The sequence below is a fragment of the Microtus oregoni genome, unplaced genomic scaffold, assembly GCF_018167655.1.
Source record: "Microtus oregoni isolate MIOR12 unplaced genomic scaffold, Mior012 000050F_ref0000143, whole genome shotgun sequence".
Lineage (NCBI taxonomy): Eukaryota > Metazoa > Chordata > Mammalia > Rodentia > Cricetidae > Microtus > Microtus oregoni.
The window spans coordinates 954225-971490 of NW_024543256.1; the positions used below are offsets into that span (position 1 = coordinate 954225).

General features: G+C 43.4%; 1 protein-coding gene across 1 annotated transcript in view; it reads right to left on the reverse strand.

Moving 5' to 3' along the window:
* Positions 1 to 3525: 3525 nt before the first annotated feature.
* LOC121437152 (methyl-CpG-binding protein 2-like) overlaps positions 3526 to 17266 on the reverse strand; it is a 62034-nt gene continuing 48293 nt past the window's right edge. Inside the window, 2 exon segments of the mRNA XM_041636999.1 lie at positions 3526 to 5553; positions 6558 to 6908. Coding sequence (XP_041492933.1) covers positions 4461 to 5553; positions 6558 to 6908 — 1444 coding nt within the window. The 3' untranslated portion in view covers positions 3526 to 4460.

Consider the following 17266-nt stretch of genomic DNA (forward strand, 5'->3'; position numbering starts at 1 on the left):
TGAGAACTAGTTTCAGTGTTCAACTTTTCCCCTTTAGCATACTGGGGGAGGCAGTATCCTAGCGATTTGTAACAATTAGACTAAGCTTTTTCTAAAGATTAATATAGTACCTAAAATAGAAGGACATCAAAATGGAGAGAATCAACAACTCTCTTCAGAGTTTGGCTGGTTCACTGAAGCAGAGAACAGGAAGGAAGAGCCAGAAGAGGATGTGAATGAAGCAGAGGGCACTTGGTCCAGCATAGGGCATTGCTGCGTCTGCCTAGCCCCCTTCAACTTGGGACTTTGCTATGCCATGGTCCACAGGGGCTCTAGAAACTTTTTTTCCAAGTCTCAGCCATCTGTCCTAGAATCTGTAGTGTGAACCTGAATCAGCAAACAATGGGGCAAAGATATAGGCCATGAACTGATGCACAAATGTTTTCTTTTAGAACTGGCACCTGTGACCACTCCTTAGCCTGGAGAGCCAGGCTAGACTGCTCTTTGTGGTTAGAGAAATGCTATAGAGCTCAGGCAGCTGGACTCCACTTGAGTGGCATGAAATCTGGCTGGTCTCATCTGATCAGTTCCAAGCCTTTTGCTTGTTCCTGGCTGTGCTTGAGCCACTTATTACAACTTACTTAAAATTCAAAAGTCCTATTAGCTCTAGAAACTCTTTCCCCACCAAACTTGGCAGTAAGTCTCTGGTTATTGCCCTTTTATCACTGTCGTAGCAAGAACAAGCTGGGGGAAGCAGCAGCAATTTGGGCCGCTCTGGTTCCCACTTCCAAAGTTTGTGGCTTCTAGCCTGTTGGGATAGCACTAAACAGAGTTCTCTGTACCCATGCTGGGATCACAGGCTACATTGGCACTGATGGACTGGGGGAAGTGGTACTTTTAGATCTCCCCGGTGCCTTTTGATATGGAAATACAGCACCAGCAGAAGGCAGCTGTACTAGAGGCTGGCTGTGACCAAGAGTTCTCAACTCACTACACTGTCAGGGGCATCAGTTCCACTGGTTAAGTCAGACTCAAGAATGGGCAGGAATGGGCCAGGACGAACATAGTTGGAGGATATGCAACAATCTATTTGGGAGAGGTAGTAGTAACTAACAACAAGAACATGGTAGGGAAGATTGGATATGACTTTCAAGATCTAGCCCCAGGTACCTGAAAGCTGTTGGTCAGTTCCTGTATTCTTTACATATCCAGTGAAAATGCCACCCAATCTTTATAATATTCAAATACATCAAAAGCAAGGCCATACTCCAGGTCTGAGCCAGACACAGCTGGTGAGAAACCTATGGCTTTCCCTTTCTACCTCCTGTTAACCTGACTGCAAGGCAAAAGCAGCATGAGTGCCTATATAGAGTCCTTAGCTGACAGGGCAACCCCCCCCCCCAAAAAAAATTGCCCACTTAAAGTAGACTGACTCATGATGCCCTTATTTGGGGATGAGGGAATGGGGAAAAAAAAGCAGAAAGCCAAAAAAACCCTCAAAAAACAAAAAAAAAAACAAAACCAAAAACCCCAACAACAAAAACAAACAAACAAAAAACCCTAAGGAGCTGCAGGCACCACCACCTGCAGTTTTGAAACCAGCTCTAAGGGAAAGCTGGGGAGTGAGGAGGCTGAAGATGGGGATCAAATTAAAGAAAATGGCACCCAAAGTGCTGCAATCCCAACTGCGAATGTCTAATCAGCCTACTTTGTCTTCCAAGGATGAGGGATCCCCAACCTAAGAGTCACATTTCATTGGACTAAGTAAGTATAACATCAAAACCCCAAGCAAACCACAATAAACAATTTGATGTCAACCTGGCTAGATGCTGTGAGGGTATGGAAAGGTGTCCTTGGGGAGTGTGAGGCCACTGCAGGGGTGGGGTGTGGTGGGGGCCCGCAGGGGCCTTTTGTCCTTGGAGGAAGCCTGGACCCTTGAGAGTCCCTCTTCTGACCCCTCTCTTCCATTCCTGGGGAGGAATCAGAACCAATGCTGAGGATCAACAGCAGAACAGGCAAAATGATTGCCTGACGGGGAAGTTGGTTGCAAGGTTTGCATTTGTAGCACAAGGAAAGGGATACAGATATGCAAGAAAGCCCAACTATGACTGCAATCAGAATGGGGCAAAATCTCTCACTTAGTTCTAACCATTCCAGAAGAGACAAACATGGTTTTATCTTAAGCTATCAATTAGAACTGTCAACTATGGTTCCTGATCGCTAAAGACTGGCAAGGAAGTGCTAGATGATTTCTATGATGTTTCACTCTTCCATGATTACACCACAGTAAAGAAGCTGGGGAACAGTAACAAAAATACACAAGACAACACACACTTGACAGTTCATGGCAGAAGCTCACATGGGACGTGCCTGTGGGTGTTTCTGGAAGCATAAGACTGCTGTCTCATTTGCTACTTTGATAAGGTACTTCTCAGTTGGACAGATTTAGATACGAGATATCTCTGTAAACACAGAAAAGGATATACCAATATGATGAAGATATGCAGCTAGATAAGGACTTCCTGAACAGAGGTTAAAACTTTGGGATCCCAAATAAAAACTGATCAATTAAAATCCCACAGCAAAGCCAAGCCTATAAAATCCACCGTTACACTTACAGAGCAGAGATTGAAATATGGGGTGTGCTGGCTCCACCCAGTCCCCAGTGAGCAAAAGGGAAAGAATTCTACTAGAAAAAGACTTGGCAGGTGTTTATGTCAGAAGAGCAAGGAGCCCTGGTGTCACTCCCAGCTCAAGTCCTGACAGGTGCCTTACCACATTATGCTTGACATTAGACTTCTGGGTGGGTTCAAGGATAGTGGGCACGGTGCTCCTGTTGGGCCACTCAGTGATTCTGGCAGAACACAGGGGGCCTCTATATCTCTTTCAGCTACCACATGTGGCCCAGTTTCTCTAGCCCACTTTTCTAGAGCAGAAGGTAAAAAGGCTCATTGTTTAGGGTCTGAAAAGCCTTTTGACATTTTTCTTAGCAAGGAAGAAGCTACCTAGGGGAGCAAGAGCTTACTGACCTCTTGTTCTTCAGAGGTTAGGAAGGACTCAGCAGAGCCCAGCACTTGCTCAGGGTTAAACATGATAGCTGGCACTGGCAATGAGAAGTCAAAGGGCAGGGAGAATCCTAGGGCTGTGGTTGACTGCTGTCAGGTAAGCATGTGGTTGGGCACTAAAGTTGCCTGGAACAGAAGAGACAATTAGGAGCTAGGGGAAGGAGGATGAGTAAAAAACGAAAGCATGAAATGGAAGGAAAGCAGAAATGGAAGGACAAAAGAGAAAGCAATCAGGAAGTCCTTATAAAATTGCAGCAAACACTTAGAGTTTCGGAGCTTCGTGGGAACCCTATGCGCTGAGCCCACTTTAAAACAAGCGCAGGTATATACAGATCCATCCAGGTAGTTCTGAACACTGCCAAGTCTGGTGCCTTGTGGGACAAAGTGTCACCATTTCAAGCCAGTTTGTTTTCAGAGCATCTGTTTGTTTTGAAGTGGGAACATGAAGACTCAATAGTGCAAATAATTCTAAGATGTCCCTAAAGGAAAACTGTAAAGTAATTGGAAGAATATTTTTCTTTCTTCCCCCATACCCCTTGTTCCATCCACAAGTCCTTAACTATGTCATAGGCTGCTCTTATTCTGTGGCACTAGGCCTGGCTTGACCCCCACCCAGCCTGCCTGTGCCCTGTCCTGCTGGCCTCCATGGCACCTCTTTAACATTCTCTAGGAGAGCATGCCTTATGAACAGGTGATGACATTTCACCCTGTGTCATCCTCTTCTGTGGCTCAGGCAGTCTACAATCTAGCAGTTCAGAACTCGCTCCTAGCCATGCCAGAGCAGGATCAGACAGGTGCCACTTTCCTATTCTTCAAAATAACCTTGTCAGTTTTGGATTGGGGTGGGTGTGGGGCCAGACTTGTGCCACCACAGTTCTAATCATTGGGCCACAATCACTGACCACCTCCAGTCTTCTCTAAAAAATCCAATGGTTTTTCCTGCCTCATACCTCCCAGTCCCTCAGATTGGGAGCTGGGATGGTGGAAGAGTCAGGGAAGCTATGGACAGGGCATCAATGGCACCAAAAATGGGCACCAAAAATGGGAGTGTCCTCTCAACTGCTGTCTCTAATGAGCACACTGGGGGGAGGGTGTTGGAGGTGCCTGGTCAACAGCTTGTCTGGTCAGTAGTATCTGCAGCAAGCCTTGTTGAAGGAGCCTAGTTTAGAAAAGTGCAAAGCTACTTCTGGCCCTGGTTAGGTCTTCAACCTGACTGTGCTTGTTGGTAAGAAAAACATCCCAATGCTCCAACTACTCCCACCCTGAAGCCACGAAACTCTAAGTTTACTGAAAGAAAAAAAAATATTTTTTATTTCAGTTAATCGGGAAGCTTTGTCAGAGCCCTACCCATAAGGAGAAGAGACAACAGCTGCCTTTATTCTTGTTGGTTTGCTTTGCAATCCACTCTGTGTAAAGTCAGCTAACTCTCTCGGTCACGGGCGTCCGGCTGTCCACAGGTTCCTCTCTGTTTGGCCTTGGCATGGAGGATGAAACAATGTCTTTGCGCTCTCCCTCCCCTCGGTGTTTGTACTTTTCTGCAACTGTGGCGGTGGTCGACCCCACCATGGGCTGAGTCTTGGCTGGCTCCTTGGGGCAGCCATCGCTCTCCAGCGAGCCTCCTCAGGGCATCTTCTCCTCTTTGCAGATGCTGCTACTCAAGTCCTGGGGCTCATGGGGGCTCATGGGGTCCTCAGAGCTCTCAGGCTCAGGTGGGGGTGGGGGTGGGGGTGGGAGCAGTGGCATGGGCGCCTTTGGGGACTCTGAATGGTGGTGGTGATGATGGTGCTCCTTCTTAGGGGGTGAGGAGGCACTGCTGCTGCTGCTGCGCCCCTTGGGGCTGCTCTCCTTGCTTTTTCGCCCAGGGCTCTTGCAGGTCTTCAGTCCCTTCCCACTCTTCTCACCAAGGGTGGACACCAATAGGGGCTTCACCACTTCCTTGACTTCAATGCTGACTGTCTCCCGGGTCTTGCGCTTCTTGATCGGGAGCACGGACTCATGCACAGACCGTATGGAAGACTCCTTCACGGTTTTCTTTTTGGCCTCTGCAACAGCAGCTGCCACCACACTCCCAGGCTTTCTGCCACGTTTCTTAGGAATGGCCTGAGGGTCAGCTTCAGCTTTTCGCTTTCTGCCAGGGCGTTTGATCACCATGACCTGGGCAGAAGTGGTAGCCCCGCCTCCCTCACCCTTTCCTCCAGGCGATGCTTGGAAAGGCATCTTGACAAGAAGTTTCCCAGGGCTCTTTTCCAGGACCCTTTTCATCTGAACACCTTCTGATGCTGCTGCCTTGGGTCTCCCAGTGCCGCTCCCTTTGGGGTGTCCCCGACCCCTGCCAGTTCCTGGAGCTTTGGGAGATTTGGGCTTCTTAGGTGGTTTCTGCTCTCTCCGGGAGGGGCTCCCTCTTCCAGTAACCGTGAAGTCAAAATCATTAGGGTCCAAGGAGGTGTCGCCTACCTTCTCAAAGTAAGCAATCAATTCCACTTTAGAGCGAAAAGCTTTTCCCTGGGGACTGTGGAGACAAATGGAGAGACACAAACAATAACATTTTTTTATGACAACTTAAGAGACTGAGGTAGAGAAGATGGTATTGACAAGCTTTCTTATAAGACATTGTAAGTGAACAAGAGTCAAACTGAAGAACTGAGATGACCTAAAACTGGAGGGCACACTTAGGTCAGATGCAATGCACTGCTGCATGGGTAGAAATCATGTTATCAGGAGTAGTGGGTACCTATATAGCTTGTTAAAGAGCAAGAACAGCTGGACCTAAAAGCCTCAGAGGACCTGTCTACCTCTTAAGTCCACTCCTCTGTATGCCCTGGCTTCTCCACAATCCAAAAACCAAAGGAATCAGGCCTGGTACTAGGGGAATATTGGGCTGGACTGATTCTGTTGGTTGGTACCCAGACCTAATCTACCATCATAACATTCCTGCATCTGAACTGAGGTATGGAGTCTAGCCTCTTTGGAAACCCATTTCAGTGCAATAAAGCTTTCCTCACCTTTCTTAGAGTTGAAGATTAAATAAAGCTACCCCCAAATACTGGGGAAATTTTTAGCCTTTCTGGAATCATTTATTTAAGGGGTAGAACTGATATACTTCTTAGTTGCTCCTTTAAACCTCTGGCTCTGGAAGTTACTTTACTTTAACAGAAAACACTATGAGGTTAGTCTAAAACTGGATAAATGCAAAAGGAACAGTTGGAAAGGCACACAGAATCAGTTTGTGTCCCTTTCTAGAGGCCCTGCTAAACAGCAAACCTTTCCCAACACTGATTTAGAGGCAAACAGAAAAAACTTGGTATGTGGCATAGGTAAAGGACGAACTACTCTGAAGCAGGGAAACAGGGTAGGGACCTCTGTAGTGCTTTCTGAATGTATCTGGTATTGATGTTAGTTTTTAAGTGTCCTACAAGTAGCTACAGAGCTGTAGTTTCAATGGATCCTTATATCTAGCCCTCCCACCCATCCGGCTTTTCCTGATCCATAGACACAGGACTTGCTCTTACTTACTTGATCAAATATACATCATACTTTCCAGCAGAGCGGCCAGACTTCCTCTGCTTAAGCTTTCGTGTCCAACCTTCAGGCAAGGTGGGGTCATCATACATAGGTCCTCGGTCACGAATGATGGAACGCCGCTGTTTGGGGGAAGCAGAGGCTTCTGGCACTGCTGGGGCAGAGCCTGAGCTTTCTGATGTCTCTGCTTTGCCTGCCTCTGCTGGCTCGGCAGAATGGTGGGCTGAAGGCTGTAGCGGCTCATGTTTGCCCTCTTTGTCTTCTTTCTTGTCTTTCTTCACCTTCTTAAATTTCAGGGGCTTGTCTTTGAGTCCCTGGAGATCCTGGTCTTCTGACTTTTCCTCCCTGAAGTATTAAACAAATATGTAAGTATCACAGAGAACACAGTTGCATGCAGAGTAGTGAGTACAGGCAAGTTTGGGCACCATACATGAGATCCCCGGCTACTGGATACTCAGCTCTTGGTAACTCCCCTAGGATAATGTATCCTTGGGTCAACCTGAGGCCCAAAGTTTTTTTTTTTTAGAGGTTTTGGGTTTCTGGTGATGTTGGTCAAATGCACTTGACTTTTATCATACTATTCCAAACCCTAGTTCTGGTGCTGTGAAAGGGGCATATATTTTTCTCTTGAGTTTAAGCACCGTAGGGTTGGCTTCTCAACATATTACTAGCGGACATCAGTTTATAAGTTACACCTGTGGGCCCCCTGGGCTTGCCCACATGACAAAAGGCTCTCCACTGCTGGAAAAGGAACTGCCTACCATGACCTGTTTTAGGATTTCAAACCCCCTGAAAAGTGTTATACAGCAGTCAGAAAAAGAACATATGAAATTGGAATTGGTCAACCTGAGCTCCAATTCTGACTTTGTCATTTTCTTTTATTTCTTTTATCTATTTTGTCTGCATGTATGACTGTGTACCACATGAGAGCCTAATGCCTGTGGAGGCCGGAAGAGGGAATTGGGTTCCTTGAGACTAAAGTTACAAATGGTTGTGATCCAGTATGTGGGTTCTGGGAATTGAATCCAGGTCCTTGGGAAGAGCAGCAGTGTTAACTTCTGAGCCATTGCTCCAGCTTTATGACTTTGCCATTCTCAAAATAAGGACCCCAATAAGTGATTTCAGTAGTGTAGGCTGCGGTTTCCTCATCTCAATGGTAGTTAATCTCATCTGAGAGGCATCCTTTCTGTGAGAATTATGGACAAAAAGGTCCCAAAGCACTGTATAACTATTGCTAATTCAGGCAAACAGCAACTGCTGCCTAGGGTTCCAGTATAAAAAAAAGGGATCCTGGGTCATATGGGTCTTTACCACAATATATTCCTTACCAAAAACAAGCAAACAAACAATCACCTTATTCTCAGAGGAATAGAGAAAGGTATAATTATAGAACAATTGCCATATTCCAGGACAGGACACCTGCCCATTTTTACTTGTGGACAGAGGTAGCTCCTTCTACAGGTTTTGTTTTTTCTTCGTGGGGTCCCCTCCTGTACACAGTGAGTACCCCCATGACTACAGAATTTGGTCACATTGCACTGCTTGCACCTCTAAGATACAGGCTAGACTAAGGAAGATTTGGAAAGAAGTAGCATCTGCCTATTGGTCTAAGAGTAGAAGAACTGGAAAGTAAGCCCATGAGGCTGTGAGGTGCATCTAGAAGCATTGTGGTCTGCTCACAGTTCAACTTTCAGGCCTGGCTTATAAGGAAGCTCTCAGTGACAGAGGAAAGGAGGGGTATTTACTAGCACAGCTGGCAAGAAAAAGGCCAAAGAGGTATAGAGAAGGTACTTATCACTTGCAAAGGGCTTTTGAATACCAGGGCTGCTTCCCTGATTCTGAACAGTACTTGAGTTTGAGAAAATCACTATACTAAGAAGACAAGTTGGTTTCTTCGGAACTATCACTTGTATTCTGAAATATGTTGACCACCACACGGTCAAACGTAAGTCACATGAGCAAAGGAACACCTTCTAAAAATCTACCCAGGGAGATACCTCTGGAAATGCCTAACAAGACAGGTATGACAATTTTCACTAAAACTTTATTTTCACTAGCTAAGACTGCAGGCCTTTCCAATCCGTGTCACCAAGGAGACTTGGTGAATAAACTATGGGATGCTTATATAATGCAAGGCTATGTAGCTAGGGAAGGATGAGTTTCTGATCTTTTTTGAAGTATAAAAACAAATTGCAAGTATGTTTACGTTATGCATTTGGTGTGCAGAATTGCAGGCTAGTCTAGGATAGGTAAGAACAAGATAAGAGCCCCTGCTGAACACTTCTTGGGATATAACTGTAAATGTTAACATTACTAAAAATAAAACAAAAATATGCTATTATAATGCATCTAAACAGGAACAAAGGAGCCTAAGTATATTACCAAACATAATGTATTATAAAAAAAAAGACTTCAACTTCTGACCATAGTGTTCCTGTAGTGGGATATATTCCAAAGCCAACAATAATGTTCCAGGGGTAGTATAGACATTAGACAAACTCAAAGGTGAAATGGGTGACTCTGGTTCTGGGGCATCCTGTGGTGCCAGTAAAGCTGGGGATGGGAGTACAAAAACAGAGCATGGGTAAGTAAAAAAAAAGTTTTAGCAATAGCCTAGGCATGGGCAAGGATGTAGGCAGTAAAGGATTTGGAATCTGTTTAGGGGAGAATCAACAAAGCTCAATGGTAACAGGGCAGAACTAAATTAAGATTTGTGTCAAAGTCTGGGCAGGCAGCAGTTCCAGTGACTGAGAAGGAAGTCTGGGTGAGGAACATGTACTTAACAGCATTTTTTTTTGCAGCTACTAGCTACAAATGCGGGAAGCCCCAGTGGGATTTTATCAACCACTGTGATGCCTTTTCCCAGAAGGAAAAGTAACCCATGATACCTCCCCCTGTATTAACAGCAGCTCTGGGCTTGTTCTTTCTTGCCTCTTCATTTGGAGATCTTTCATCCTGTAGGTTAAACTGACACTTCTCAGGGGCCTTCCCTACTTCTGTCCCTCCCTTCCCCTGTGTCCTGGAAGTAGAGCATACCACCTCTACTCTCCATGAACATAAAATATACCATTGTACACACCAATTCTTGTCTCAGTGCTTGACACTTAAGAAACACATGCCATGTTAATAGTCAGGAGGCTGACAGAATGCTACATCTGCTTCTTTTGATATCTATATCTCTCTAACCAGATTAGTTAGTAATTAGTTGGTAATTAGTTAGTAAACTAACCAGCTAGGTTAGTGCTGAAAGTAGGTAGGCTTTGAGTAAATGAACAAATGGGGAGCTTAAGAGCTAGCAGTAGTGTGTTGTACATCAGTGGGTTGGAATTGGCAGGAGATGACGTTGGAGAGATCCTTGAAGGTCCGAGAGTCACAAGGCAGTAATTATAAAAGATGATTACAACAGTAGGACTGCTGAGTTTCCAGTAAATGTGGGACACAACCCTCCTGTTGAAACACCTAAAAATGTTGAACCAAACAAATATCTTAGCAAAGACATCACAGACTGTCTTAAACATACCTACAAAGAAGGAAGGAATACACAGACTAAAGAATAAGAAGACTGAGAAGACAGAGCATCTGAATGCAAAACTAAACCCTGGATTGGACTAGTTTTAAAGGCACTAAAAAAAGGCATTAACGGGACATTCAGGGAAATGTGAATAAGGCTCTACATTAGCTCATTTCTAAACTTCCGAAGTGTTGTAACTATGCCTGTCTACTCTTAGGAAAGCCAGGCTTAAGTATTTATAACTGAACATCATAACAACTTCCAACTCTCAAAGGGGAAATGATTCAGGGGTTGAAGGGATATGTATAGTGTCAATGTGATAATATATTTCAAAAGGGGAAATGACATCAATATCATCAGAAACTCTACTGGTTTATGGCAATTAAAAAATTTGGGGGGGGGGCGGGGACAGAGTCTCTCTATTATGTAGCTCTGGGGTTCCTGGAAGTCACTATATAGACCAGGCTGACCAGAGATCCCCTTGGCTCTGCCTCCCAAGTGCTGGGATTAAAGTGTATATCACCAGACTCAGCCTGATGCCATTTTTTAATGGTTATGCTAGGCAGTACTCTACCACTGAGCCATTTCCCCATCTCCAAGAGTAGTATTTTGAAGCAAGCTTCTTTACAAAGAGAATGCCTTTGTATTACACAAAGACAGAGAAACAACTGAAATTAGAAAGCAGAGGCAGGAAGATCACTGCAAGTTCTAGATCAGGCTGCATATTCCATACATGGTGAGCTAGGCTAGCAAGCACCACATTATCCATACGCCGTTTTTTATTTTTCAGAGACAGGGTCTTACTATGTAGCTCTGGCTGTTCTGGAACTCAATACTGTAGACCACGCTGGCCTTCAACTCACACAGCTCCACCTACCTCTGCCTCCCAAGTTCTAGTATTAAAGGTGCACAAAGCTTGTTTTTTCTTTTTAAAGCAAAACAAAAAGAAACACCTAGAAACATTGTTGAAGCACTTTCTTTTAGTAGCTCAAACAGCAACAACACCACACTGTATATGGTGAAGCTGCCACATGGGAATGAATTGATGTAAAGCTATAGTCTTCATGTTTAAGAAAAAAAGCAATGTCAAAGGTGGCCAAATCTAGGCTCCCAGAAACTTGCTTGCCCAGGAGTTAATAACATCCAGGACCTTCTGAAGCAGCCCAAGAAAGCAAGCAGACTGGTTATGGTGAGAAGGGATGACTGCAGTGTGCTACAGTACTATAGTAACCAAACCTCCTCCCTCCAGACAGGGTCTCATGAAGTCCAAGCTGGCCTGGAACTCTTTTTTTTGTTTTTGTTTTTTTTTTGGTTTTTTTCGAGACAGGGTTTCTCTGTGGTTTTGGAGCCTGTCCTGGAACTAGCTCTTGTAGACCAGGCTGGTCTCGAACTCACAGAGATCCGCCTGCCTCTGCCTCCCGAGTGCTGGGATTAAAGGCGTGCGCCACCACCGCCCGGCTGGCCTGGAACTCTTGATCACCTAATTGCTGGGATTATAGGTGCATGCCACATTCAGCTTTGTAACTAGAGTGAATTTGCTTGCTTATTTATAATTATTTATTTGTTTTTTGAGACAAGATTTCTCTGTTTAGTCCTAGGTGTCCTGGAATCCACTCAGTAGACCAGGCTGGCATTGAACTCACAGAGATCCACCTACCTCTGCCTCCTGAAGTGCTGGGGCTAAAGGCCTGGCTAGAGTTTTTTTTTTTAATGCTTATACGTGCTGGTGTATGTGTGTGCAAATGAATGTGGAGGCTAGAAGATAATCTTGAGTGTCATCATCAAGAATGTCACTCATCTCATTTGAAGCAGGATCTCTTACTGGCCTTGTACTTGTCAGGGATCATCTTGTCTTCATCTCCCCAGTGCTGGGATTTCAAATGTGTGCTATCACATCCAGTTTTGTATATAGCTTCTTGAGAATCAAACTCAGTTTCTCATAGTTATAAGGCAATAATTTTACAGACCAAGCTATCTTCTAGTCCCTGTATACAGCATGGTTTCATTAGTGAGCTCTGGTTACTAAGTCATATATATTTGCACTGGTTCTATCCTAGTTTTTCCTTTAAAACCTCATATTTTTGAGCTGGAGATGCAGCTCTGTGGTAAAGCACTTATCTTTTGTGTGATGTTACTGGTTTAAGTCCCAGCACTGAAAAAAAAAATTACTGTCCCCCTCCGCCAATGTACATATCACATTGGAATAGAGAGGCTCTGACAGATATTACATATTAAATCTCTATTATAGCCCAAGGCAATGTTCTTGGGTAATAAAACAACATTCAGTGATTCCAGAGCTAGGTTGCCTTCCCTGGATGCAGCAAAGGAAAATTAAAAGTTAGAGAAATCTTGTTGTACTAGGAGGCCAAATCATTATATCCAGAGGAGTTGGGAAGTGAGAATTACCTGCATTTTTATAGTGACTATTATTTATAGTAACCCCATTTTAGAGATCCTCAAGGCAGAACCAGGAGGCTGTGTTCTGTACTTAGTAAATTAACAGGGCAGTCTAAGCCAGTCAAACAATGATAACAGAGGAAAGACTACTCACAGTCCCTAAGGCTTTTAAATTTAAAAATAGGAGAGGAAGCTGTGAGTGGGTAGTATACACACCTTTAATTCCAGCACTTGTCAGTCTTGTCAACAGAGTTCCAGGACAGCCAGGGCTGGTACCTAGAGAAACCCTGTTTCTGTTACCTAGAGAAACCCTGTTTCAAATACACCACCACCAGCACCATGGGATAAGGGTTGGAGGCATGTTTCAGTAGCTTGGTAGGATGTTTGTCTAATATTCTTCTGTCTGCTCTGGGTTCAATCTCTAGTACTACAAGAAAGAAGGGAGATGAATGTGGTGGTGAGCAATTAATTTCAGTAGTCAGGAGGCTGAGACAGGAGGACTGTAAATTTAAGGTTAACTTGGATTATGCAGAGAGACCCTGCCTCAAAGAAAACAAGGTAGATGTGCTGGTCAGTTTAATGTCAACTTGATACAAGCTAGAGTCATTTCAGAAGAGGGAATGCATCCTGTAGGCATGTCTGTAGAACATTTTCTTAATTAGTGATTGATCTGGGAGGGCCCAGCTCATTGTGGGTGTGGCAAACACTGGGCTGGTGGTCATGGGCGGTATAGGAAAGCAGGCTGAGTAAGCCACAAGAGTAAGCCAGTAAGTAACACCCCTCCATGGCCTCTGCATCAGTTCCTGCCTTCAGGTCTTTGCTCTGAGTTCCTGCCTTGGCTTCCTTCAATAATGAAGTTTTAAATTGTAAGGTAAAATAAATTCTTTCCTCCCTGGGTTGCTTTTGATCGCAGTGTATTATCACAGCAATAGAAGCCTGAACTAAGAAGAGCACTAAAAAGTCAGGTAAATTCAGCATCCGAAAGATTTTCAACTGAACCCAGCATAATTCATGCCCTCTCTTGTATGAGCTCTAAGAAATTTTCAGCAACTTAGCAACGTTCTAGGTTTTTCTAATTTCACTCATGTGTGCAGTAGGCCAATTTCAGGAGAGAGTGTTTCTTAGCATCTTTCATTTCTAATTATCTCATGGAGTGACATAGAATTAAAAGAGCATACAAGGTCATCATGGACTTAGGGCGCAGGGTAGAGGCCACTTCTCCACAAAACAGCCTGGGGTCAGAGAACAAGATTCTTTCCTTAAACCAGTTGCTTTCGCCCTACAGTGTAATTTAATTGTTGCACTCAGTCCTTTTCAATTTCAGTATCTGCTGTAGAATCTCTGATTCAGGGAGGCTTCTCTGCATGAAGTAATATAAAGGCAGCAGCAATTTGAAATGACAGCTTCAGCTGTTTAAATATCCATGAAATCAAATTGGCAATGGAAGAGTGTCTTATTGGTCTCTAAGGAGGAGGGGAAGAGTTTCTGCTTGAAGGCTACAATGGTACAATTTAAGCTTCAGCTGCCTTGCTCTAAATTCACTATGTATTTTAAAGTCTCTTCTATAGAGAAGATCCAAGAAACAACCTATGTCTTGAAAAGCCAAAAGAAATATAATGAAAGATTTAAATCTTTCCATATTAGTAATATTTAGTCAGATGAAACTGAGTTGAGTGGATAGAAATCCTTATGTACATGATGTATGGTATGAATCTAATGGAGCTGTCTTTATTTAAACATTTAAATGACTATTAAAGACTTATATATTCAAATATAAAGACTATTATATTTAAGTTGGATAAATGTGATGTGATGATTTGGTATACATAGACATTATATAAAGGATGGACTTGAACCTGAAAAAGAAAACCACTAAAAAAAAAAAACAGTTCTTGTGAAATAAAAGCAGGCCCCTCCCCAAATAAAGGCAACCAATTTTTATAGTACATCTCATTTTTAGAAGTGTATAAAATGAAAATCTGAACCCAAATCCACCATACCAGATAAAAAAACAACAAAGGTGGGCGGTGGTGGCGCACGCCTTTAATCCCAGCACTAGGGAGTTCGAGGCCAGCTTGGTCTACAAAGGGAGTTCCAGGACAGGCACCAAAGCTACAGAGAAACCCTGTCCCGAAAGAAACCCCAAAACAAACAAACAAACAACAAGAAAACCCCGATCTTAGCAGTGAGTGGTGGCATGAATTTGTAAGTAATCCCAGCACTTGGGGGGCAGAGGCAGAAGGACCAGAAGTTCAAGGCAATCCTTGGCTACACTGTAAGTTTGAGATCAGCCTGTCACAAACAAAAACAAAGAACACAAAATTTCTGCAGTGAAAGTCTTGACAATGCCTCAAAATATTAAATATGGAGTTCTTATGACCTAGCAATTCCATTTGGAAGTACAGATCCCCAAAAATTGAGAATAGGCCCACAACATACTTATATGCTAATATTTGCAGCTGCCCGACCCCTAAGAATCAAAAGGTGGAAGCAATCCAAGTGTCTACTGATGGATGAATGGAGAATAACCTTTTAAAACAATGGAAAGTTACTCAACCTACAAATGGAAGGGAATTCCTACACAGTATCAATCACATGGATGACATGCCTTGAGAAAACATCCTGTGAAAGAAGCCAAACACAAAACTTGTAGGCCAGCAGAGGGCATCAGATCCCATTACATATGGTTGTGAGTTACCATATGGTTGCTGGGAATTGAACTCGGGACCTCTGAAAGAGCAGTTAGTGCTCTTAACCTCTGAGCCATCTCTCCAGTCCCACAAAAAATTTTGAATGAAGGTTTTGAATACAATCTGTAGCCCAGGCAGGCCTTGATGTGCAATTCTTCTGCTCCAGCCTCCAGAGTAGCTGAGATCACTGACCTATGCCACTAGGCTCAAACTGAACCATACTTTTATTGGCTTCTAACTCAGAGATCCACCTGCCTCTGCCTCCTCAGTGTTGGGATTAAAAGCATGCACCACCACCACCCAGCCAATTAAAAAAAAAAAAGAAATTCTTGCTATGTAGTTCAGGCTAACTTCAAACTTATAATCCCCCTGGTTCTGTTTCCCAAGTGCTGATAAAAAGGGTATGTACCACCACTGCAGGCCCTTCAGAAAGAAATTTAGTTCAAGAAGTTTAATAACTAGGGGTTTTGATTAGGTTGAAGATTATTAGCTAAATATCCTTAGGATAGTTCATCATCATAAAATCTGTGGTAAGATAAACATAGACATAAAGCTTATCATTAGTGGCATTTATAAGCAATCATTACTATTATCCAGTTCCTGAACATTTTGATAACTCTCAAAGGAAACCCTGTACTCATAAGCAGTTGCTAATTATTCAAATTATTTTCAGTCCCTGACAACTCCTAATCTCTTTCTGTCTCTGAATCAGCCTATTATGTACATTTAACTATCAGTGGCATCATAAACTTTGTGGCCTTTTATGGCTCTTTTCTTTCATATAGCATGATGTCTTCAAAGTAGCATGGATCAGAATTTTATTCCTTTTCATGACATAATAATTTCTTATAGAGATACCACTTTCTGGGGCTGACAAGATAGCTTGGTGAGTAAAAGCACTTGCTCCACAAGACAAGCATGAGAAGCTGAGTTCAAAACTCTGGCAGCCATGTAAAATGCTGGGCATGTCTGCACATTTTTAGAGTAACCCCAGGGATGGCAAATGGCAGTAGGTAGAGCCAGGACACCTGATATTCTCTTTTAGCCTCCACACATGCACTTGGGGCACACAGATATGCATACCTACATGAACAGACACTCATGCACCAAATACACACACACACACCATTAAAAAAGTTCCATGACTATCTACTGATGGACATATAGGTTCTTTTCATCCTTTGGCTATTATGAATAGTGTTTCTATGAACACTCACATATAAGTTTTATGGCAAAAATCCTTCTAGAATGCTTAGTAGCCAATGGCATGGTTTAAGTAGAAGTCATACCACAGCTAGGCATGGTGGTACATGCTATTAGAGTAAGATTGCCATGAATGGTATGTGTTGCTCCATTTCACTCACTTGTTAATCCAATGTCCCTCAAACATCTACATGTCTTCTCCATGCCACACTTGGGCCAAGACTCTACCTGCATACGTATCTGCTGTTGCTTTTTCCTGGTATGCATGGTGTTCCAAAACAGTAGCTTTGATAAAATAAAATACAGATATCAGGAGCTAGGGAAAACTCATCAAGTACCCAGGAAAGCTCTAAAACAGGGATACAATGGTCACAAATCTGGTAAAAGTCAAGGGATCCAGGTAGGGTGTCTACTGTCTCCATAATGAGATAAGGGAGAAAAAAAAGCCAGACCCAGTGCTTACTATAGAAGTTTTCATTCAGTGTCTTATTTCTTCCTCTGAGAAACCTGCTTCTTTAGCAACTTTTGTTTCCTCATTTTCCCTTGGGCTTTTGACTGTGTTCTAGCAGGGTTCTCCTTTTACTCTTCTGGAAGTTAATTTAAAAATGTATTTATGTGTATGTCTGTTGATTGTGTATTGTGTGCAGGTGCCTGCAGAGGCCAGAAAGTGGCACAGAATTCCCTGAAGTTGGGGTTACAGGAGATTGTAAGCTGCCCAATGTGGGTGCTAGAAATTGAACTCTTGTCCTCTGCAAGACCAGCAAGCTCTCTTAACTGCTAAGCCATCTCTCCAGATCTCTGTATTAAGTCTCGCTAACCCTAATACTAACCCTAAAATTGGTCACTGAGCAGGCAAGGCAAATGATAAAACAAACAAACAAACACACACACACACACACACA